Source organism: Pipistrellus hanaki (assembly GCF_964339955.1).
Source record: "Pipistrellus hanaki genome assembly, chromosome: 7".
In the NCBI taxonomy this organism is placed as follows: Eukaryota; Metazoa; Chordata; class Mammalia; order Chiroptera; family Vespertilionidae; genus Pipistrellus; species Pipistrellus hanaki.
The window spans coordinates 84677163-84700103 of NC_140509.1; the positions used below are offsets into that span (position 1 = coordinate 84677163).

The 22941-nt window shown below is 52.5% G+C and overlaps 1 protein-coding gene across 7 annotated transcripts in view; it reads left to right on the forward strand.

The window, feature by feature from the left end:
* Window positions 1-352: 352 nt before the first annotated feature.
* ZDHHC14 (zDHHC palmitoyltransferase 14) overlaps window positions 353-22941 on the forward strand; it is a 116824-nt gene continuing 94235 nt past the window's right edge. For all 7 annotated transcript variants that reach the window (XM_084889713.1, XM_084889714.1, XM_084889715.1 and 4 more), the window contains exon 1: window positions 353-740. In XM_084889713.1, the coding sequence (XP_084745839.1) occupies window positions 490-740 (251 nt within the window). In that variant the 5' untranslated portion in view covers window positions 353-489. The remainder of the gene's footprint in view (window positions 741-22941) is intronic.

Genomic DNA, 22941 nt, shown 5'->3' on the forward strand with positions numbered 1-22941 from the left:
CGCTCCGCTCCGGCCCGCGTCCCCACCCCTGGGAGGGGTTGCCGGTGCCGGAGGGCCTCCCAGTTGCCATCTCTCCGGGGAGGACCCGCCGCCGGAGGAAGGAGCGGACCAACCCTGGCCGAGCCGCGCGCGGGGCTCCGAGCAGCCGGCTCCGCGGCCGCCGCCTCGTGCTCTCCCCGCCCGCAGCGCGCGGGGCCCGGGCCGAGGGCGGCGGGCGCGCGGCGGGCGCGGGGGCGGCCGGGCGGCTCCACGCGCCCCGGCCCGCGGGCTGGAAGCGCCCGAGCGCCGCCGCGGGCTGCGGGCGAGCGGCGTCCCCCCGGGTGGGGGCGCCGGCGATGAGCGCTGGGCGCCCCGCGGGCTCGGCCGGGGCGCCCCCCGCGAAGTTGCCGCCCGGCGCGGACCCCGCGTAGAGGGGCGGCCGTGGCGCGGCGGGGCCCGCGCGGCCGGGGGCTCCGGGGGGCGTGCGCCCCGCGCCGGCTGCGCGCGTGGATGTCTCCGGGCGGCGGCGGCGGGCCCATGGGAGACTGCGAGTACAGCCAGATCGGCACCCACAGCCCCTCCCCCATGGAGGCGCCCCCCGCGGAGAAGAAGCGGGTCCGGGCGCGCAGGAAATGGGAGGTCTTCCCGGGGAGGAACCAGTTCTTCTGCGACGGCCGCATCATGATGGCCCAGCAGCGGGGCGTCTTCTACCTGACGCTCGTGCTCATCCTGGTCACCAGCGGGCTCTTCTTCGCCTTCGAGTAAGTGGCGGCGCCCCGGCCCCCGGCTCCCGGCCCCCGGCCCCCGGCCCCGGGCTCCCGGCCCCCGGCGCCCGGCGCCCGGCTCCGGGCTCCCCGCTCCGGGCTCCGGGCTCCCGGCCCCCGGCGCCCCGCCCCGCCCCGCCCGCCCGCGGCTGCTTTCGCTTCCCGGAGCTGTCCGTCCGGGCTGTGCTTATGTAATGCCCGCCGCGCTCCCGCGGCTCCGCCGGAGGTGTCCGCTCCGGGTCCCGGGACAGAGCCGCGGGCCGGCCCGGGGGCGGGGGCGCTGGGAAGGCGCCCGGCCTGGCGCTCCCGGGCGGGGTGCTCCGCGCAGGTGGCCGCTGCTCGGCGCTGTCTCCGGGAGTTTGGAGATGAGCGGACCGGCCCAGGTGCATGTACCCCGAGGGCGGGGGTGGGTGAGGAGCGGCTGGAGTCCGGGACACAGAGGCAACTTCCTTTCCTGCGCGCAGACTGGGGGGCACCTGTGAAGCCTGGCTGCCTGCGTCTTGCAGGGACCTTGGCGGAATGATGAGGAGTCCCGGGTATTCTGGGTGTCAAGTGCAGGCCACCCAGGATGGTACCGTCATGTTTCATTCTGATTAGATGCTCATTCTTGCACGATTTCTGACTCGCCGCGATGTTTGGAAAAGGTCCGCTTTTTTAAAGAAAAGGTTCAACAGAAAGTGTCCCGCACACACGGCCTGGCCTTCCCTTCCCGAACCCGGGAGCAGGTGCAGGAGGCGTTAGACCTGGTCGGGAACTTTCTCATCCGGGGAGCTGTCCTTTGGGACTTGAGCGCTTTTATCCGGAACGAAAGTGCATGCAAGTCTCTGCTGTCTTTAGAAAATCACAGTGGCCAGTAGCAACTGTCCACCTAATGAAGGATCTTCGCTTTCATTAATGGTGTAAGGGAAAGCAGTTTACCCACATTCCAGAATCAGTTTCAGCTGCTCTTCTGTGGTCCAGCATGTGCAGTGAGCTTCTTACATAATCCTGGATCTTATGCTCAATGGAAGTTGTAGTCAACTTTAATCCTTCCCCCCAGGATTAAAAAGGCAGTCTGCTCCCCGGAGTTTTCTGTGCCTCCCACATCCTGATTGTTATGGGGCACCGTACCTGTTCCCCGCCTTCTGCTGCACAGAGTTAATTAAAACTCTGTGTTTCTTTACTTTTATTGCTGATGAGTGTTAATAGGCTCTGATTTGGTGCCTGGAGTTTGATATTATAAATGCGGTCTCAATCAGCGCGCTCTCAGCGGTGCACCATGTCATACTGAAGGCGCTCTGACCCCGCGGGGAACACGCTGTATCTGACTATGGCGAGCGGTTTTAGCAGGATTGAGTTAGAACAGGTGAGGAGAGAGAGCTCAGTCTAAGCTACTCCCCTCCCCCAGGGTCTTTTCACACACAGACCCTCCATTTTGACTAAAATACCCGGGTCTCTCCAGCAGGGTAACTTGTGCACAGTTGAGACTAGTTGGTTGAGTCTGTCCGAGGTCGTGGGGACAGGAGGGAGTGGTTGTGCCGGGCTTCAGGAGTGTCAGGAGAATGCTCTGTCCCTTCTGCTACCTCATCCGCAGCCACCCTGGTCCTTACAGACCGGGGAGCTGAGGAGGGGGCGCGAGGTGCCCGGTGAGTCTGCATTCTGAGACTTAAATTCAGGCGCCGGAATGATGATGCCATGTGGTTGCACAGAAATTCTAATTAATGGTGGTTTTCATTACAGGTGGTCAGTGAGATGGAGAGTATTCACCATGTTCCTACTGTTAAAAAAGTTTTGAAGGGCCCAGCTGCCATGGTTCAGTGGTTGAGCATTGGCCTGTGAATCAGGAGGTCATGGTCAGATTCCAGGTCAGGGCACATGGCCTGGTTGCAGGCTCCATCCCCAGGAGGGGGCATCCAGGAGGCAGCTGATCAGTGATTCTCTCTCATCATTGATGTTTATCTCTCTCTCTCCCTCCCTCTCCTTTCCTCTCTGAAATCAGTACAATGATATATTAAAAGAAAGGTTTGAAGGGATCTATTTTGGCATTTTTGCTCTTTTTAGCAGTTTTAAGAGTGGAGAAAAGGGGCTCATTTTGTGATTGTGCTGCGGAGCATCAGCCACAAGTATCTTTCCTGCAGAATGATGAGCATTTCCTTTGCTGTCACCAGATCCCCACTGTATGGTCAGCCCCCCGCCCCAGTTATTAGTTACCACCTTTTATTTTTCCCATTCAAACAAACGTTTAGCTGAACCAAAGCATTATAAACTCATTTTCTCTTCCTTCTTCCAAGAGTTCCCAAAAGTGCTCATTAGCAGGCTGTCACAGTCCTTTCCCGCATCGCGCTGTGCTGACTGACGGCTGTAGGAATCAGCACGTGCCCTGGGTTCATTAACTGCTGCCGGCAGCTTCGTTTTTATATCAGCTGTGTGTGTGTGTGTGTGTGCGTGTGTGTGTGCATGTGCGCGTGCGTGTGTGCGCGCGTGTGCGTGTGTGTGCGTGTGTGCATGTGTGCGTGTGTGTGCGTGTGCGTGTGCATGCGGGTGTGCGTGTGCATGTGTGTGTGTGTGTGTGTGTGGTCTCCATGAGTGTTGCTTAATTAGGCAATTTGAAATTTCAAGAAGGTAGACCCATCCTATCAGGCTGCCTCAGTTGAGAAAAAACAGGGCTGTCAGACTATAGACTATTATGGTTTGGCAAATAATGTTTGTATTGCGTTTAAGTTCTTTGTCATTGCTTCTTGTAGAGTGAAAATAACTGTGGCTAAATTAATTTGATAGAGACTCAGAGAACCAATTAGCTACATGCAGAGGTAATGAAATACAAACAGGCTAAAATCAAAGCGACCCACACAGAATGCTAGTTTGATCTGCTTATGCCCGATTCCTCTGTCCTTTCTTTAGTTACTGATCGAGCACATACAATGTGGTTTTGCCTACTTTGATGAACTTTGTGTCTGGATAACTTTAACATCCGTAGAATTCGTTTCCAAACATCACACCCCCATGCTTCCCCATACAGTCACACAAAGGCAAATTTGAATTTTGAAAAGAGGACATGTAGCTTCTAAAGTTAGTTTCAGGCCTCCTTCTCCGGGGACTCTGCCCGCCTCTCTCATTCCCAACGTTGAACAGGTGGGTGAGGAAGTCTGCGAGGGACGTGAACTTGTGGAGCGCAGCAACGGGCGCGGTCACTGTCCTCCCTCTGGGAGAAGGGCGGGAGAAGTCACTGTTCCCACCTGGGAGGGAGGGACAGGCCTGGCGGTTAACAGCACTGAGGTGGCCAGTGCCCATGGCAGGGCTCTGGCTGCAGAGCCAGCTGCCTCTGGCCTCGGTGCCGCCCCTCTGACACACAGCAGTGGTTACAGCCATGGATTTTGGATGGACAGTTCCCAAGATCCTTACAGGAGCGTGACCTGGGAAAATTATATGACTTTAAAGCCCCAGCTTCCCAATCTGTTCAATGGGATTAATATCTACCTTTAATGCTGTGAAGATTAATGAAAATGTGTATGTAGTACTGTGTCTGGTAGAGAAGAGCAAGTGCTCAGTAAACAGTGCCTCTGATTGGGGCAGACCTCAGAAATAGCCTCCGGAGGTCTCTGCCCACCCTCTCTGAGAGCCTTGGGAGCACCGGGTATGTGGGTTAATAAGCAGGCATGACAGTGACAGCTTGTTAGGGCGACAATGCAGAACTGTGGCGTCTGAGCTTAAAATAAAGGCCTCTGGGGAGTGGTTTCACCCTGCCCCTTCAGAGTGGGTCCTGCAGAGGTGGCTGGAGACCATCCTCATCCAGACCCTGAAGAAGAGCACTGAGCAAGCCTGCAAGAGGCGAGGGCTGGATTTTGTCTCCATTTTGGGAGCTGCCATCTCAGAACCGTGGAAACAGGAAAGAACGCTACGAGGAGCGACCTGATGCGCCTTGCCGTCTTTTCCAAGTAGGGCAGGGCCATTTGTCTTCTGGCGTCTTTTATTCACCATGTGGATACGGATGCACAGTGACAGCATCTCACGGCTGTATTTAAGAGGAAGGGAGGGTGCTGGTTGCAGTGTTACGGAGCAGCTTGCTGCTCCTTGAGGGGCTGGCTCCTCAGAAGCTCCCTGCACTGTCCCCATCTCACACCCCCATACTTGCAATGGGAAGAGATCAGCGAGCATTAACGGTTTCTTTTCACACACACACACACGCACACACGCACACACGCACACACAGTCTGCTGCTTCAAGTTGAAAATAAAGTCGTTGGTCCTAAAATATTGGCATTTCATACTCTCTTGATCACAAGGGCGGAAAGAAGGAGATGAACTGGGAGGCAGAGCAGATCCTGTTTTCAGGAGCATCCTGGGAGGTGAGGGGGGGCCTGCTCAGATAGTGCACTTGAATGCCTCCCAATTCAGTGCTGTTCATGGACAGTTTGGAGATGTTACTAGAACTGAAGCGCTTGAGAATGTGGGAACATTCTTAAATTTTTCATCACTAGAAGTCTATTGATGATTTTTTTTTAAGTCAATTGTATTTCCCCCCTCCCCCTCCTCTTCCCTCTCCCCCTCCTCCTCCTCCCCCTTTCTTCCTTCTCCTCTTCTTCCTCTTTCACCTTTGGCTAATCACCTCTGAAATACAGTAAGTTCCCACTTAATGTCCTCGTTGATAGATTCTGTGACTTTAAGCAAAATGGATAATGAAACCAATTTAACCGTTGGCTAATTGATATAAACAAGAATTAAGTCCCTATGGCATATGGCATCTCATCAACCTTATCATGAACAATGTTGAATGAAGTTGGCATATTTTGAGGACGTGCTGTAACTGATGAATAATTGGTAGCCACCTTGAAGATGGAACAAAGAACTGTCCCCATAAACAAAAGCACCATTTCCAATAATTTCTCCTTTGCAGATGAGAGATCCTTCATTATCTAGCAGAAGGTATTGCTCTTATAACATATAAGCATCCCATCTTTTTTCAACCATCCTCTTCAGAACTGCATCCAATTCTCTACCACCTCAGAAAACATCCAAAAAGTGGCCGAATGCTGGCCATGCTGTGCCTCGGAGAACGCCATGGGGTTGATAGTAGATGATAGTAATGGCTATTAGGATCTCATCACTGAACATTAGTACATGGTGTCAAGGACATTTTATAACCCACTGTGGCCCCGTGAAAAGCTAAGGTTGCTTCAGAACCTTATTAATGATTTCTAGGCTTGAGTGCACGAACCCTTGCCGGTGTGTGCATGAGCAACACATGTAATTTTCCTGAGGGTGGGACTCCGTCTGCGGCTGCATCCTGGTAAATGGCAGGCTCTCAGTAATATACATATTTGTTGCTGCATGAAATAATGGTAATATTGAAACACTGAAACATAACTTCTGTCTTTAGTTTCTCATTTTGTAACGTTGTGAATGATAATAAAGTTGGTCATTAATAATGTCTCATAGAACATATTTGCCTTAGAACTATATTTGATATAGTTCTTCTGAATTCACAATCAAGTATCACTCCTTTACAAATGCATTAATTGGCCGAGACCGGTTTGGCTCAATGGATAGAGCGTCGGCTAGGGGACTGAAGGGTCCCGGGTTCGATTCCGGTCAAGGGCATGTACCTTGGTTGCGGGCATATCCCCAGTAGGGGGTGTGCAAGAGGCAGCTGATCGATGACTCTCTCTCATCGATGTTTCTAACTCTCTGTCTCTCTCCCTTCCTCTCTGTACAAAATCAATAAAATATATTTTAAAAAAAACAAAAAAACACACACACAAACAAATGCATTAATTGAAGCAGAGAAAAGAAAAGCTTTTGTTTTGTTTAGTTTTTTTTTTTTTAAATATATTTTATTGATTTTGTACAGGGAGGAAGGGAGAGAGACAGAGAGTTAGAAACATTCATTGATCAGTTGCCTCTTGCACACCCCCTACTGGGGATATGCCCACAACCAAGGTACATGCCCTTGACCGGAATTGAACCCGGGTCCCTTCAGTCCCCAAGCCGACGCTCTATCCATTGAGCTAAACCGGTCCCGGCTATTTTGTTTAGTTTTGTTACTTAGAAAACTAGTGATAGAGCTGGGGTGTTCTCTTGGCTCACCAAGACTTCTTTCTAGTTTTTTCTTATTTAACTAATGTGTTAAGGAATAGAGTGTTCTGTGATATATATGAATGTTACCGAACAACCATCAGCACCTAGAATAATTTCGAATTTTATAGATTCTGGACTTGAGTTCACCTGAGAAAGCTTAGAAGGATACTGTCGATTACTTATGTTTTATTGTGTTCCGTTGCAGCTAGTGGGGAGTGGCACCAAATTATTCAGAAAATGATTATAATAGCAATGGTCAATTATTTAATGGGCCATAACTGTGTATGTAATCTGGAGATTTTTATTTTGTATTATAGTGTTACACATAGTTTATTCATGGCAAAGTTATTATGTCTTGGCAAGAAAGTTTAAATTAAGCATTTTAAAGAAGTACATTTACTCTTTTGTAGGTGAGGTTGTTAGGAAAGGGGAAATAGTGGTCAGTAGAGACTTATAATTAATTACACTTAGGAATTTGGCTCAGGTAAGAGTAGGGGACCATCTACATGCTTTTGTTTAATTCTTCCGTAAATATGGCCTCTTTTATTTCTGATGAGCAGTTCACTATTATTTTTAGCATTTCCCCCTGTCAGTTTTTGTCCCAGCTGATTTTCTCTTTATCTTTTGTTTTCAACAACATAACAATGACATGCTGAGGTGTGGTTTTCTTGATATTTATCCTGCTTGGAGTTTGCTGAGGTTTCTTGAATCTGTGGATTAATATCTTTCATCAGCTTTAAAAAATTTTCATCCATTATTTCTTTTATCCCCTTTCCTCTTCTGAAACTCCATTTATTAGTATGTGATATTATTTCATACAGTCCAATACATCTTGGATACTTGATGCCATTTTTTTTTTTTGCTCTTTTTTTTTCTCTTTGTGTTTCAGTTTTAAATAATTCCTATTAGTGTGTTTTCAAGTTTACTTGATCATTTTCTCTGCTGTGTCTATGTTGAGCCAAAATATCTTATTTTTTATTTTGAACATTTATCTATTTTACAAATAGTCTTTTATATAGTTATAAAAAATAATTTTTATTCTTCTGCTGAAATTCCCCATCTGTTCCTGTCCATATTTTCTACTGAATAATTTAACATTTTTTGTAGTGACTTTAAAATCCTTGTCTAATGATTCCAATATCTATATTATCTCTGGGTCTGCTTCGTTTGGCTATTCCTTCTCTTGACTATGGGTTATATTTCCTCTCTTTTTGTGTGCCTTATAATTTTTGATAGTGTAACAGGTATTGTGCATAAAAGAATTGTAGAAGCGCTATTTATTTATTTATTTATTTATTTTTGTTAATCCTCACCCCTGAGAATATTTTTCCATTGATCTTTTAGAGAGAGTGGACGAGAGGGGGAAAGACAGAGAAACATTGATGTGAGAGAAACATATGGATTGGTTGCTCCCTGCCCCTGACCAGGGCCCGGTGAGGAGCCTGTAACCAAAGTACATGCCCTTGACCAGGATCGAACCTGGGACCCTTTGGTCTGCAGGCCGACACTCTATGCACTGAGCCGAACAGGCTAGAGCTGAGGCTGTAGTAATTTAAAAGGGCATGCTCTTTTATCAGGTCACTGGTGATTGGGCTGAGTCAGTCTTATTTATAATTGAAATGGGTGTGGGTTTTGCCAGAGCTTTGGTTAGATTCATTTAATCACTGACTTTAGGTGTTTAGAGGGAACTATCAGGACTCTTCCTTTAGCAGGGAGTGGGATCTGAGCCCTGGCTAACCTCTGACGATGTCTTTCCCTTACACAGCCTAATGCCAGCTCACTGAACGGGAAGACTTCTGTTTGTTAGCCAGAATGCCCGCTTTTGGGGTTACTGAGGTGCTTTCTTTGTTTTCAGCCCAGCCCCAACTTTCTGTACCCCAGGACATCTCTCACTGCCCAGCTGTCTGGCCTCAGCCCTTGGAGACTGCACAGTGCCCGGGGTGAAGGCCTGAAGCACCTAAGAGAGATGTGTTCAGTTTCAGGTTCTGACTCCTGCCTTCCCCGTGGGGAAGTTCCCATAGCATCAGGGAAGATGTCTCAACTCCCCCGCCCTGCCCCAGCCTTGGGTGTGCTCTTCTGTGCTTGGTGATGACCATCGGGAAGAGTTGGCTGGTGGTGCAGACTTACTCTGAGGCTGGGGTTTCTTGGGATTCTAATCCACGTGGTAGTCCACACGTGGCCATTTAACTTGTTTAAAAATTTCCCTGGTTTCTCCTTACTCCTGTCTATGGTGGATTTCCGTACTTCCTGCCACTTGACTAGGAATGAAAGCAGATGTTGGCCTTTTTTCCTTCTGGGAAGGGCTTGACACTTTAGACTTCTTGGCAGCCTCAGTTCCCTGATATGCCTTAAAAACAGTGCTTTTGTAGCTGATACCACTTGCTCTCATTGTTAGAGTGCGGTGATTACACTTTCCATGTTCAATTTGTGATTTTGAAAAAACTGAAAATTGTGTTTCTCAGATTGTTGGTGTAGTGTATATATATAAAATTAGTTTTTATTGCCATAATGTTTGATTTGTATAAATATGCTCAGTTTATTCTTCATACTCTTGCTAATCTTTCTTTCTTTGACTTCTCACTGATTCTTGGCATTTAGTATTATTTATAGGGTAGACTATGCAAGGCTGCCTCTTTGTGGATTTTAATTTCTTCTAAAGCTTGTCTTAGCGATGGCTCTGACATCCAGACTCAATGCCTAGGCCTGGGTTACTGAAATAGAGTTTACCAAGGGTTCAATTCCATTATGCTTTTATATTATAATAAAATATTTATCCAAATGGTAAATTATGACTATCATCTAATCATTGAAGTTGTATACCTTTAAGAGCAAGATTTAAAAAATATGTATCTTCATGATGAGTGAAGTACTTGATCGCGAATTTCATCTTCGTTGTTTAATTTGATGATAGTTTTCCATGGGTTTTGAAAGAAGGCTTTCACTTTTCCTCCCTCACTTTCAGGCCTTTGGGTTTGGAGCGCTTCTCGGATCTCCTGTCTGGTTTAGACACAGCCCCTCAGAGGACTTGTAATTAAGGCTCCGTTACCAGCCTCTTCTCAGGTGGCTGGCTGCGCTTGGCAGCGCTGATAGAAGGGATTCAGCCCGTACAGACTCTCTGTCTCCCTGATGTTGTGCCTGACAGATAAGCTCTTCCTCTGCCAAGATCAGCCCAGGATGAAGAGAACAGTGACAGGTGTGTGAGTGAGTGTGTGTGTGTGTGTGTGTGTGTCCCTTTCTCTCAGCTCCACCCTTCCAAACCGTAGAAGTTGCACTTTCCTTAACTTAGGCCCATTTTTGCCTCCTTCTCCGTGGACGTTCACAGCTAAGAGCTAACTTACCCTTAGAACACACTTCCCTGTCCCTTTCTAGGCTTTCTCTCAATTCCACAGAGGCCTTTTTAGTTTAGGACATTGTAAGCACATTTTGACAGAACACGTCATTTGAAAAAAACAGGGATACAATAGTTGACATATGTCTTTAAGCTGGCTTTTAAAAATTGCTGACCTCAAAATCCATGGGAACTGGTCTTGCCTTTGGGAGTCACCAGAATGTGGCAGTGGGAAGGTGGCTGATAGGGGAGGCTGTGGCCAGTGGCCCTCCGCGGGGTGCGTGTGCTTTGAGATAACCTTGGCAGTGGAGGAATGGTGGTCTCACTCACTCGAAAGTGTTTAGCTCTGTGATCCTTTGGCGCTTTTCAGAAACCTCTCACAAATATGGAGAAACAGCTTATTTTATCACAGAATGCTGGCCTCTATTAGAGGCATTTGTTCTGTTTGCTGAGATGAGAAATTACTTGGTCTCCTTGTGCAGGAAGTAGAAATAAAGTAGGTCTGCCAAATGTGTGTTCCCAGCTACTACCTTCACAAAGGCTGTTGTCTGTATTTTCATTTTCCTCCCTTACTTTAAAAGATATGAGACTGGTGCATGGCCGCTCCCTCCCTCCCTCCTACCCTCCCGTTGTGGTCGTCCTCCTCCCCCTCCCCCACCCCTTCTCCTCCTCTTCCTCCCCCTTTTCCTCTTCCTCCTCCTCCTCCTCCCCCTCTTCCTCTTCCTCCTCCTCCTCCTCCTCCTCCTCCTCCTCCTCCTCCTTCTTCTTCTTCTCTCTCTCCCTCTCTCTCTCTCTCTCTCTCTCTCTCTCTCTCTCTCTCTCTCACTTTCTCCCTCGTTCTCTCCATGCACCGTTGGAGCCCTGAGCTGCCGTCTTAGGAGTGTAGCTACATGACACACTGATCCTGTAGAGACTCCAGCCACACAGAGAAAGAGGTGCCCATGGACCCCCAGCTCTCTGAGCCTCTGGTTGTGTGAGGTTCGCGGCCCAGAGGCAGACGCGTGAGTGAGTGAACCCGCACGTGGTTCCGTGGTTCACACAGAGTCCCAGGCGAAGCTGAACGGAGCAGATGTGAGCCATCTCTGCCGAGCTCTGTCCATGTTGCAGATTCGTGAGCAAAATGTTGTTGTTTTAAGCTGTTGCATTTTGGGGAGCGCAGCTAGACAGCCGTAGTGATTGGAGGACTTACGGCCAGAAATCCTCCCATGAAGTACTGAGACTGGTTTGGAGGGGCCAGCTAGTGTGTGACTATCAATGCTGACCTTGTTGTGCTGAAGCTGGAGAATTTCTCAAAATGATGGTAAAGTCAAGGCTCTCCCTCACCACTCACGCTTTCATCCCAGTGTGCCCGCAGGAGGAGGCAAGGGGCTGGGCTGGATAATGCAGCCACCATTGTGCCCTTTGGAGGGGTGTCCTTTGCCACGCGTGCCCAGGGGGGAAGAAGTGGGAGTCCTGGTGACCTAGGCCCCCAACATCCATGCCTGGACGCAGTCTCAGCTTCCCTTCTTGAGCTCCCATCCATGCTGTTGCTGACAGGGATAACCACTGTGTGGGAAGGAAGCCACACAAAACGGCTAAAAGCCGGGTCCGAGGCCTTTCTGTGCCGCTCCCGATGCGTTCAGAGTGATATGGAGACTCTCTCTCTAGGATCTCTGTGAGCTCAGGCCGTGGATTTGGGAGAGGGCCGAGTGTGGAAACAGCCTGGGAGGGACGCTGCTTGGACACTGAGCGTGTGTGTGAGGATGCTCACTCTTCTCCGGGGTACGATGGGGGCTCACCTGCCGCCATGCTCCCCCACCGCGGCCTTTCCCACAGCAGCCGGGCGGCCTCGGTCTGCAGAGCCGGGCTGCCCTGCAGCAGGCAGCCGGACTGCTCCTGGCGCCCAGCGATCTGAGCGTCCGTGGGCCTCCGATTTATAAGTCAACCCAATTTATCATCTCGAATACTACTATTTTGGGGTCTTTTAATGTCGTGAATTTCCCATACCCACATTCTTGATGGCAGATAAGGGCATTTTTTAACATAGAAGCCAAAGTCAAGTGAAATTCTGCAACTATATATAGTTTATTTGTCTTTCTAACCAGGGAGAAGAATTTTTTACTCAGATTATCTCACATTTGCTAACTTGATATAAATTTTCCTGCTTTTTTTTTTTTTTCAGATAGCAGCCCATGAAAATTAAATTCTGTTACTGATGCTCTAGAAAAATCCTTAAAGAAGCACTGTGTCTTTCGAGTTAGGAAGACGGTGGACATGTGTGTCGTAGGACTGCAGTGGAGTGTGTGAGATCATACTGTTTCTCCTTTATTTTAGGACAGACCTTGCTGTCCTCACTTATGTTCTGTCCTGGCCAGAGAAAGGCATTCTGTAGCCATTCCGATTCTCCCAGCGGCCAGGCTGCTCTGACCTGTACGCCGACCTTGGGGGAAGAGGCGCGGGGGCCGCTGTGCGATGGACAGTGCGCGATGGACAGAGGCGCCGCGCTGGCACGCGGCTTGCTTATGCCCACGGTGGCCACAGCCAATTAGGTTAGGTCCGCCTCCGCAGAAAGATGGTCTGCCGAAGTGTCTGGGCTCCTCCATCGATCACGGTGATTAAGACGCTGATGAAGCGCTGGGACGTTCCCAGGGAGCCCGCGACAGCTCTTTTCAGACGGCCCATCAGCCGCTTTCCTGATTGCAGCGCTTAGACAGATAGATGAATTCATCTTTGGGGGCAAGAGATGCATTTCCATGCTTTCAGGCTTATGTTTTCCCTGTTGTTCTTCATGAATGTTTCACCCTTCTTTTCCTCTCTCCAATATCGCTTGCTCTTTTTACTCCAGAAATATTTGTGGAGCAATTACAGCATGCCGAGCACAGGGCGCCATGTACCCGAGAGTTCGCGTCTGCCGTGGAAATGAAGGTGCTGAGGTCTGTTGTCAGGGCCAGAGCTGGTGCTTCCCGAGTCTCCGTGAGATAAAGAGTAAAGGTGGTTCCATCGTCTGCTCTGAGCAGTTGCAGGTCTGCCCTGTCTTCATCTGGGCTTTGATTCATGCCTTCTCCTTCTTAAGGGTCTTGATTCAGAGGTAGAAAGCACTTGCCAGCTGATTGTCACTCCCATGAAGAAAACAGAACCCACAGAAGCTAGCTTAGTAGACTCGTGAAGAAGAAAGATCTGGAACCAGAATCTCTGGTGGCCACGCACTTTCCCCTCCTGGAGCCTCTCTGGGGCTGGAGCGAGGCCCCGTGCACATTCCCTCACGTGTCGCAGCCTTTCTGAGGCCACACCTGGCCGTCCCTCCTGTCTGTGACCCCTCTCCAGGGACCAGGCTGTCTGGGCGGCCCTCGTCCTGGTGCCACTCACCAGGCCTGCTGTGACGCAGGCCCGGGGGGGGGACGGGATGGAGGACGACACTGGAGTTTTGCTCGGAATCAGTTGTGTTGCCTCCCCCGTGCTGGAGTAAAGCCTGTCAGGAGCCATGAGCACGCGCTGGCCAGTGGGCGCAGTTGGTTAGAGCACCCTCCTGTACCCCAAAGGCTGCAGGTTTGATTCCTGGTCAGGGCACAGATCTAGGTTGTGGGTTCAATCCCCAGTTGGGGTCCATGCAGGGGGCAAGCAATCGATGTTCTCTCTCTTCTCCCCCTCTCTAAAATCAATAAGCATATCCTCTGGTGAGGATTTCTTAAAAAAGCCATAAACACTAAGAAATCCATGTGGCCAGCCCCCGTCCCCACCTCCAAATGTAATTTGTATACCAAACTAAATTGTATAAAACAAAACTTATGTTTTCCCAGTTGCCAAATTCTGAATAAGCTGATTGAAGCTGAATTTTTCTCTATTTCACGCCCCTGCCCTGCTGATGTCCCAAACCATGTGTGGTCAGCTCTGGAAGTAATTCGTGGAGGTCTGGCTCTAGATAGTGGTTGGGATAGAGGCAGAGGGCCAGCCCAGCCTCAAGCCCGTGTCTGTGTCCTCCCCCTGTGAGAATGCTGTCTTGGTCTTTAGTCCCACCCTCCCCTGTGAGAAAGCTGTCAAGGTCTTTAGTCCCGCCCTCCCCCTGTGAGAATGCTGTCTTGGTCTTTAGTCCCGCCCCCCTCCTGTGAGAAAGCTGTCATGGTCTTTAGTCCCACCCTCCCCTGTGAGAAAGCTGTCATGGTCTTTAGTCCCGCCCTCCCCCTGTGAGAATGTTGTCATGGTCTTTAGTCCTGCCCTCCCCTGTGAGAAAGCTGTCATAGTCTTTAGTCCCGCCCTCCCCCTGTGAGAATGCTGTCATGGTCTTTAGTCCTGCCCTCCCCTGTGAGAAAGCTGTCATAGTCTTTAGTCCCGCCCTCCCCCTGTGAGAAAGCTGTCATGGTCTTTAGTCCTGCCCTCCCCTGTGAGAAAGCTGTCATAGTCTTTAGTCCCGCCCTCCCCCTGTGAGAATGCTGTCATGGTCTTCAGTCCTAGTGTCACCACTGTTCTCTGTACCCTGGAAGGTGGCAGTGGCAATGGGGATGATGCCTGGTTAGCTGGCCAGCGTCTTTTTCATACTCTTAGAGAGTGAGCCACTCCAAGCAGTCATCATGGAAATCCACACACACACACACAATAGAGATGAGAAGTTCCTGAAGCAGCACCTGTGTGCTGAGCTCTATAGCTCTACTTTATTCAGTTCTAATGTTTTATTCTAGACTAGTTCACTTAAAAATGGTTCTTGGCCCAGTAAACTGCTTTCATGACCCCCAGCCTGCAAGCTGACACACACTGTGCCGCGGCCTAGCACCCTGGACTCTGCCACCAGGCCCCATGGCCGCCAGGCCCCACACCTCCTGTCTGCACTCCTGCTGGGCCCTCCACCCACACCCCCCCTCCCCCCCTCCCCCTCTGAGAGGCACACTCAGCCCAGCTTTCCTGGTCTTCCCCAGGCACGCATGTCTCCTGAAGCCCTCCGAAGGTGGCCGAGCACCCTCCTCCTGCATCTGGTCCTGCCCCTGTGCCCACCTCCATCCTCTGCCAGCTGAGAGCTCCCTGACCCACGGCCTGTGGACTGCCGTGTGGGTCCTGTGCGTCTGGCACTGGTGTGTGGTACGCAGTAGGCACTAAAGCAGAGCTTCTGGAATTGCATTAAGACAGGTGATGCCCTGGCGTGGCTGGGCCAACCTAAACCTGCCTTCCAGGCAGGCACGTCCATGTCTGGTTCCCATGCACGCAGTGTTTACACACGCCTGCTTTACTGTGTACGGGCTGGAGGCAGGGAAGTGACCATCAACATCACCCAGTGTTTAGACACACAGGTCCAAGACAGACAGACACAGGGGGTTGCCAACAATAGACATCTAAACACCTTACATAGAAGCAAAACACGTAAAAATTGGTGCTTTTCAAATGCTTTTTTCATGATTAGCGTTGACTCGAGCCAGTGTCTCTGTAAACTGTACTCTGGAATCCCCCCAGCTGTCCGTGGGGACCCTGGCAGCACTGGGAAATCTCCCGTTTGGCAGGGAGACGAAGGCGCAGGAGGACAGGTGGCTTTCGCAAGGCGCTCAGCTGCCTGCCGGCAGAGTGGGGCGCACAGCTGATGGTCCTGGGGAACTTTTCCCACCGTGTCCGCCTTTCTCAGCATCCGGAAGGTGACTCAGATGGCCGGGGGTGTGATGGCCTCCATCCTCATGCCTGTCACCAAATGTCTTCACTGGGAAACTGGATAATTGCTTGTCTTAAGCTTGTGTTCCTTCCTCGGGAAAGCGATGAGCGGCCGTCATTTCATCCTCATTTATCGATATTGACACTCCGGCTGCTGTTGCATAGTTACTGCTGCTCTCTGGCCTGGTCTCTGAAAAATTACCCTGATCTCCGCCGAGGGCGCAGGCGTGGCTTCTCTCAGCACCTGCTTCCTGAAAGGTCTTCGCGCGTGTGGGACATGCCAACAGACTTCCCAGTAAGCGCTCTGGGGGAGGGAAAGTGGTTTTCACAAAATCTCTCTCTCTCGTCCCTTTCCGCAGATCCCAGCCATGATGACGGTGAGTGCGCTTGTGGGTGATGAACGAAAACATCCGTTTTGTGAAATTTGTGATCCTGTCATTAGCCTGGAACGAAAGAGTCTCTGATGTTTATTTTGTTTATTTTTTTCTTCCACTTTTGGTCCTCACAAAACCCGAGCACCCGGGAGAGGGGACAACGGTCAACTCCCTCTCCTCCCCTGGCAGCGGGGACCGGCCCTCTGCCCACTGTTCCCATTCCTAAGGTGAGCGGCGGGGCGGCCCGACAGAGCTCTGCCTGCACCGGCACCCCCAGCTTTCAGCGCCGGCACCCCCAGTTTTCAGCGCCCCGCACAGGAATTAACTCGGGTCTGCCGATCGCAGGCGAAGAAAGCTCATTCCTGTAGAGCTAATTAGCTAAGCAGAGCTCATTAGCTTGGCTTAGTTTAGCGAGTATGATCTCATTAGCTAATGTGACATCGTAACACACACTCTCAGCCACCGTGGTTTCCGACCAGAGGGGCCGAGGAAGGCGGCAGGCCCGCTCAGAGCGCCGCTGGCCCGGCCTGGCCCCCGGCTAAGCCATCGCCGGCACCGGCACCAGCAGAAGCCCAGACAGGTGTGGCACGGCCCGCAAAGGGGGGGCACAGGAGCATGAGGACGTGCCCTGGTGTGGCCTGTCTGTAAGGGCTTCCGCCCACCCGTGATGTTCCTTAATCCTCACACGGCCTGTTGTCTTCCCGTTTTACAGCGGAGGAGACAGGTGAAGCCACCTATTGTGAGAGCCTGCGGTCCCTGGAAATAGTATTTTCTGAAAGGGGCAAACGGGTGTTTGCTAACAGACAGCCTTTGTCCCTACACTGAGAGCGGGTTTGTTTGTTAGGGTTCCTGTACTGTCAGCCTCTGGCCGTCCGGGAGCTGCTCTCTGAGGTCCCTCCCGCGAGCCTCGGAGCACAGCTGCCGGCCTCGCTTCCGCTAAAAGCGGGGTGACAGCCGCCGGCCTCGCTTCCGCTAAAAGCGGGGTGACAGCCGCCGGCCTCGCTTCCTCTAAAAGCGGGGTGACAGCCGCCGGCCTCGCTTCCGCTAAAAGCGGGGTGACAGCCGCCGGCCTCGCTTCCTCTAAAAGCGGGGTGACAGCCGCCGGCCTCGCTTCCTCTAAAAGCGGGGTGACAGCCGCCGGCCTCGCTTCCTCTAAAAGCGGGGTGACAGCCGCCGGCCTCGCTTCCTCTAAAAGCGGGGTGACAGCCGCCGGCCTCGCTTCCTCTAAAAGCGGGGTGACAGCCGCCCGGCCTCGCTTCCTCTAAAAGCGGGGTGACAGCTGCCGGCCTCGCTTCCGCTAAAAGCGGGGTGACAGCCGCCCGGCCTCGCTTCCTCTAAAAGTGGGGTGACAGCCACTGGGCCTCGCTTCCTCTAAAAGCGGGGTGACCGGCTACCTGGCGGCCTTTGAGGAGAACTCCTACCTGGCAGCATGGAGCGCTGGGCTTGGCTCCTGCACACCAAATAGAAGTTGGTCCTTTGCTTTGATGACTTGTTTTTAAGTAACTGCTTCACGTTTGCACGTTTTATAGGTACGAAGTCACTGAGAAAGTAGGCACCGTCATGTTCCCCTCTTCCTCTGCGCTCTTTGGCCATTGATGGATTTCCTCACGGGAGTTAAGAGTTAATGAATGAACGCCTCCTGCACCGCTGAGGCTCAGACAGGAAGCTGCCCCAGTGGATAGGGCAGTGGCGGGTCCAGTACCCCAGCCCGTCACGCACAGCGAATGTGCCGGTGCCTTTAGGGGTGGGCAGCTCAGCCTTGGCGTGCCATGAGCAGTGGCGCCGAATCACCTCCATTGTATTTATTTATTATCTCATCTCATTAAGAACGATGTGTATTCGAAGTAGCTTGGACCCTATTATTTTAGGGTCTGAATCCAGAAACATGAAACCAGGAGAGAAGCCCATGTGGGGACATTTTTACACACTCAGCCCAGTGCACTAAACTAAACTGTATCAAAAAGCTCCCCAAGTAGGCTTGAAAGTGTTGCTTTTCCGGATTCTCTCCTCTTCTGGGGGGTAGACATGTGGTCAGCGGCCCTGTCCATGAGTCTGTGCTGACGATGCTGGTGTGGGCGTCTGTGGTGAGGGTGAGAAAAACCACAGCACACGTCCCCAGGGAGCTAACTATGACTTACCTAACTGTCAATGATTCTCCAGGACAACGGCTCGGACCTGCTTCCACATCACAAGTGTGGTCGGCACTTGGCTATAAAGACCGACTTTCAACGTAAAGCACCACAGCAACATAAATCCTGGGCTTGGACAGGGCGTAATGGTAACACTTAGGGGACTCTGTTCATTAAAAGCCGTCAGTGAGCGAGAAAAGCCAATCTCAGAGACTATATCTGCGTGTCACAGTTTCTCCAACGCCCTCCGCACTGTAGATGGAGAGGGGACAGGACGGGGAGGGTCGCTGTGACAAAAAGTGCAGCATGCGGCCTTAGTGTGGCTGGGACAGTTCTTCATCTTGATTAATCCACATGTGTAATAAAATGCCGCAAAATCAGAGGCAGAGACATCAGATAAAAAGACATCAAATATGTGAAAAACGGTGCCATCTGAGAGGTTTATAGTCAGTTCACTGCGCTGTCAGCCGACCTCGTCTCGATATGTGCGGTGTCCCTGTGGAGGCAGGTTGGCGGACAGGTACTTGGTTACGCAGACAATCAGGTCTGGGAAAGGTTAAGGTTAAGGAAAATAGATTTGGCAGGAAAGGGACGGAGAAGGCTGACCCTCTCTGTACCGCTTTCTGCTTACTGTGTGTCTGTGATTATCCCAAAGGAAACATGTGAAGGCACCTGCCGGATGCCCGGAGGTGCGGCCTGGGTGGGAGCGCGCGGGGACTGGTGTGTGCGAGCGTGCTTATCGGGTTGGTGTGTGCCGGGGCGGGGCTGGGAACGTTAGCCTCGGTCCAAAGGGTGCTGAATGTTTTATCAGTGAGTGCGTCATGGAATCCGCTGTGCAGTGGGAACGGTCCTGGCGTGGACTGATCGCTGCCTTCCAAGTTCCGGGGAGATAATGAGACAAGGAAAGGGACCTTGGCCAGCTGGGGAGTGAGGAGTGCCGCAGAGCATCTGGGGGCGGGGGGAGAGTCCGATGGACACACACGGACAAGGTTAAAATCAGAGCGGAATAGTAGGTCACACTTGGGGCATGGAAGCTCTGGGAATGAAGTGGCTGGAGAGTAAGATCTTTAGCAAAGAGAGAAGGTTTGGGAGTCAGTATTTTCGCCCGGCCCCCGAGGTTCCACATACATTCCCATGTGTGCGCGCTTTGGAGTGCCAGTGGGTTCACCATTGGGGTCACCAGCAAAGCGAAAGGAGGTCACCCCGCTGCCGAGGGGCAGGCTGAGGGAGGTTTCACGAACGGGGGGCGGGGCGGGGGGCGATGTGAACCTGGAGGAGATGTAAACTGTGTAGGACAGGGGCTGTGTGGGGCCCTACGGAGAGGGGAGGGGCGGCCCGATAGTTTTCCTGGGTCTCTGCTCCTCCCAGATCAGGACTTCATCTTGACCACCCCACACAGAGGGTTTGTCTTGAGATGCGGTGAGGCTTTCTGTGGAGAGAAACCCGTGTGCCCACCCTGTGGCCCAGAATCCCGGCGGACAGCGCCTGTGTGACCAGCTCCATGGGGTGGTGTCCCCGCCCAGACCGTTCGCCAGGAAGAAGGCTTTCTCGGTTCAGTTTTAAAATTACCTCAGATGGTACACAGTGTTCTTTCCGAATGATGGGCTCTTCTCTCTCTCTCTCTCCCTCTCTCTCTCTCTCTCTCTCTTTTAGGTATCTCTCTTTAAAAGCATTTCTGTAAAAGTCAGAAGGCAGCCGAAATTTTCTCACATTCAGAGACTCAGTGGGAAGGCTGTGTGGGCGCTGAAAACCTGTCTACACTGCACTTTCTAAAATGTCTTTTAATGTCTAACGTGTGTCTCCGCGGAGCCTCAAGACTCTTCTACCCACAGATGTTCCTGCTTCCTCCGGAAGTCCGTGCCTGACCCAGGGCCCACAGTGGCGCCTCCCGTGGGTGCTGCGCCTGCCGTGGGGACAGGTGCTCTGTGTGGCCGTGGCCATGGTGGTCCGTCCTCCGGAGAGGAGGGCGCTGCTGGCGGGCGGGCCGACGCCACAGAGGCCACCAGCCCAGTGTATGCGCTCACCTGCCGGCCTGGGAGTGATCCATCACCGACGTGGCTGTGACGAAGGCAGTGACGTGGTACCACCTGGGGGCGCCTGCCCTAGCTCGGCGACTGCCTGGGGGGTCTGCCCAGTGTCTAATGCGGGTGCACGGGGCACGGGGTAGAAGCAAGAAGAGGTTCTGGATGTTTGTATCCCAGGTTCCTTCAAAAAGTATATATGAATTGGTTTTCTCAGTTCCACAAGCACGCATTTGGTGGTGTTGCATCCGGTGCTGAAATTAACTGGCAGCTAAGACAAGGTCCTTGCACTCAGGGGCTTACCGTTTGAGGGCTGCGTTGGTCTGGGTCCTCGGAGAAGCAGATCCAAAGGGATCCAGTGGGCAGGGATCTTATGGGGGAGAAAGCACTGATAGGGGGGAATGAGGAGGAAGTCAGAAACCCGGACCGGCCTTTAGCACCATGCCAGCCTGACCCCGCGAGGGCAGGGGGAGAGACGTCAGTCTAGCGGCATTCTGTAGGGTCCGGGGAGGCTCGGCAGAGCTTTTGGGAGTCCTTGACTCAAAGGCAGAGGACAAGGAGTCCCTGGAGAGTCTGTCTCCGTGTTTTCGTGGCGGCGTTCAGCCATCACTGGGGCGGCCCCGGAGCCGCGGCCTCCAGCACGCTCGCTCGCTGAGCGGGATTTGCCAGGCGGCCGCTGGGGCTGCTCCCGTAATGGGAGGTGCGGGAAGTTCACCGGGTGAACTTGGCTGGCCTTTTGGAGGAGCAGTCGGAGCTATCAGATGGGCGGGGATAGAGCACTATCAGAAGTGTAAAGTGTGCTTTCAGGTGCTGACTCTGCTGTAAGAGGGGCCGATTAGAGGGGCCAGAGTGGAGTGGGGAGAGAATTGGCCGGGGCGGGGGGAGGGGCTGTTGAGAACAGGTGGGGCACGATCCAGGTGTGGCAGAGGGGATGGGGAGGAGTAGGGCCATGGAGGCATCCTGGAGAAGGTACATTAGGTACAGCTGCCTGTGCTTAGATTGGATGTGGGGATGGGGGTGAAGTAGAGGGAGAGATCATGGGTCAATCCTAGGTTCCTGGTTTGCAGTGTGGAGGGGTGGGGCCTAGAGAGAGGGCGGTGGGGGTGGAGATGGGGGGGAGAGAGAGAGAGAGGGAGAGAGGGAGAGAGAGAGAGAGAGAGAGAAAATAAGAGAGAGAGAGAGAGAGAGAGAGAGAGAGAGAGAGAGAGAGAGAGAGAGATGGTGATGATTGAGGCTGTTGGATCTGAGGTGCGCTGTGTACCCTGGGAGTTATCTGTGCATTACAGGCATCTAAGGAAACGGCTAACACAGGGAGGGGCCTCCTGGACACAGAGATTGGGCGGAGCAGGATGCCACTGACATTGAGGAGGGGCAGGGCGGGGAGGGGAGGCAGTAGGCAGGGGCTGCTGTGGGCGGGGTGGGGTGGGGAGAGCCTGTTTCTGGGAGGGTGGTCAGGAGTGAATGCTGGGTTTGGTGGCAGGGAGGTCGTTGGTGGCCTTAGCTAGTGGGAGGATGGTGGGGACACCAGATTGGCGTGGGCGGAGGCATCAGTGGGAGGCAGGAAGCGGCCTGCTCTTTCAAGTGTGGCCACGAGGGAAGGGCAGCGGTGGGTCAGCAGCTGGAGGGCCTGAGGCTGAGAGAGGAGGGTTATTTTCAGTGTGTGTGTGTGGGGGGGAGGGGTTCCCCCAGGAGGCCGGAGGGGGGGATCACAGCCCGGATGAAGGGCGTGGCCTCAGGACAGGGACCCTCTCCCTGGCGTCTCCGGGAGATGCCTCCGAGGAAGGCAGAATCCACCCAGGAGGTCGCTGCGGTGGCTGAAGGTTTACTTTAAGGTCCCGGGACGTCCTCATTGCCCTCTGACTCCGTCCGTGTACCTCGGCTCCGAGCCGGGATGGTGCTGGCGGTGCCTCATGCACCACAGAGCCTGCCTGTGAAGAGACTTCCCTGTGCCTTTCCAGGGACTGCCTTACACAGACAGCATTTCCTGGAGCATTTAACATTGGCGATGATGCATTAGACAAAGTTAAACTCTGTAGCTGTATCTTTAAATACTAAATGCTAACAATGTCTACCACAGAAGGAGGAGCTGGGGAAAAGCAGGAGGAAAGGAAGGTGGTCAACAATGTCAGACCAGAGCAGAAACTCTGAGTCACCAAGACTCTCCCACCCGCCGGCCGCTTTCGGTGGGCAGAGCCCTCGGGTGGGGGTCACCATTGAGCTTTAAATGAACCTGGGCCCAGGCGGAGTTTCCCTCACACTTCCTAGACCAGTGGTCGGCAAGCTCATCAGTCAGCAGAGCCAAGTTCCTCTTGAAATTTCTTTGGAGAGCCACATTTTTAAAACTTAAACTCTATAGGTAGGCACATTGTTATTAACTTAATTAGGGTACATGGTATTTTGTGGAAGAGCCACGCTCAAGGGGCCAAAGAGCTGCAGGTGGCTCGAGAGCCGCCGTTTGCTGACCATTCTTCTAGGCTGAGTTTTCTGCGGGCTCTCCCCAGAGGGGCCGGCAGGTGCCCATGGTCTGCCTCTGCGGACACTGAGCTGTATCCTGTTGGCTCGGTCGCATGAGGAAGAGGCCTCACTGGGAACAGACGCTCCCAGCACCTCACAGCCCAACCGCTGATGCCAAGCGGGAAGTCCTGCTCGTGCAGAACCCTGAGCTGTGCTGCTCGCCCCTTCCAGAGGG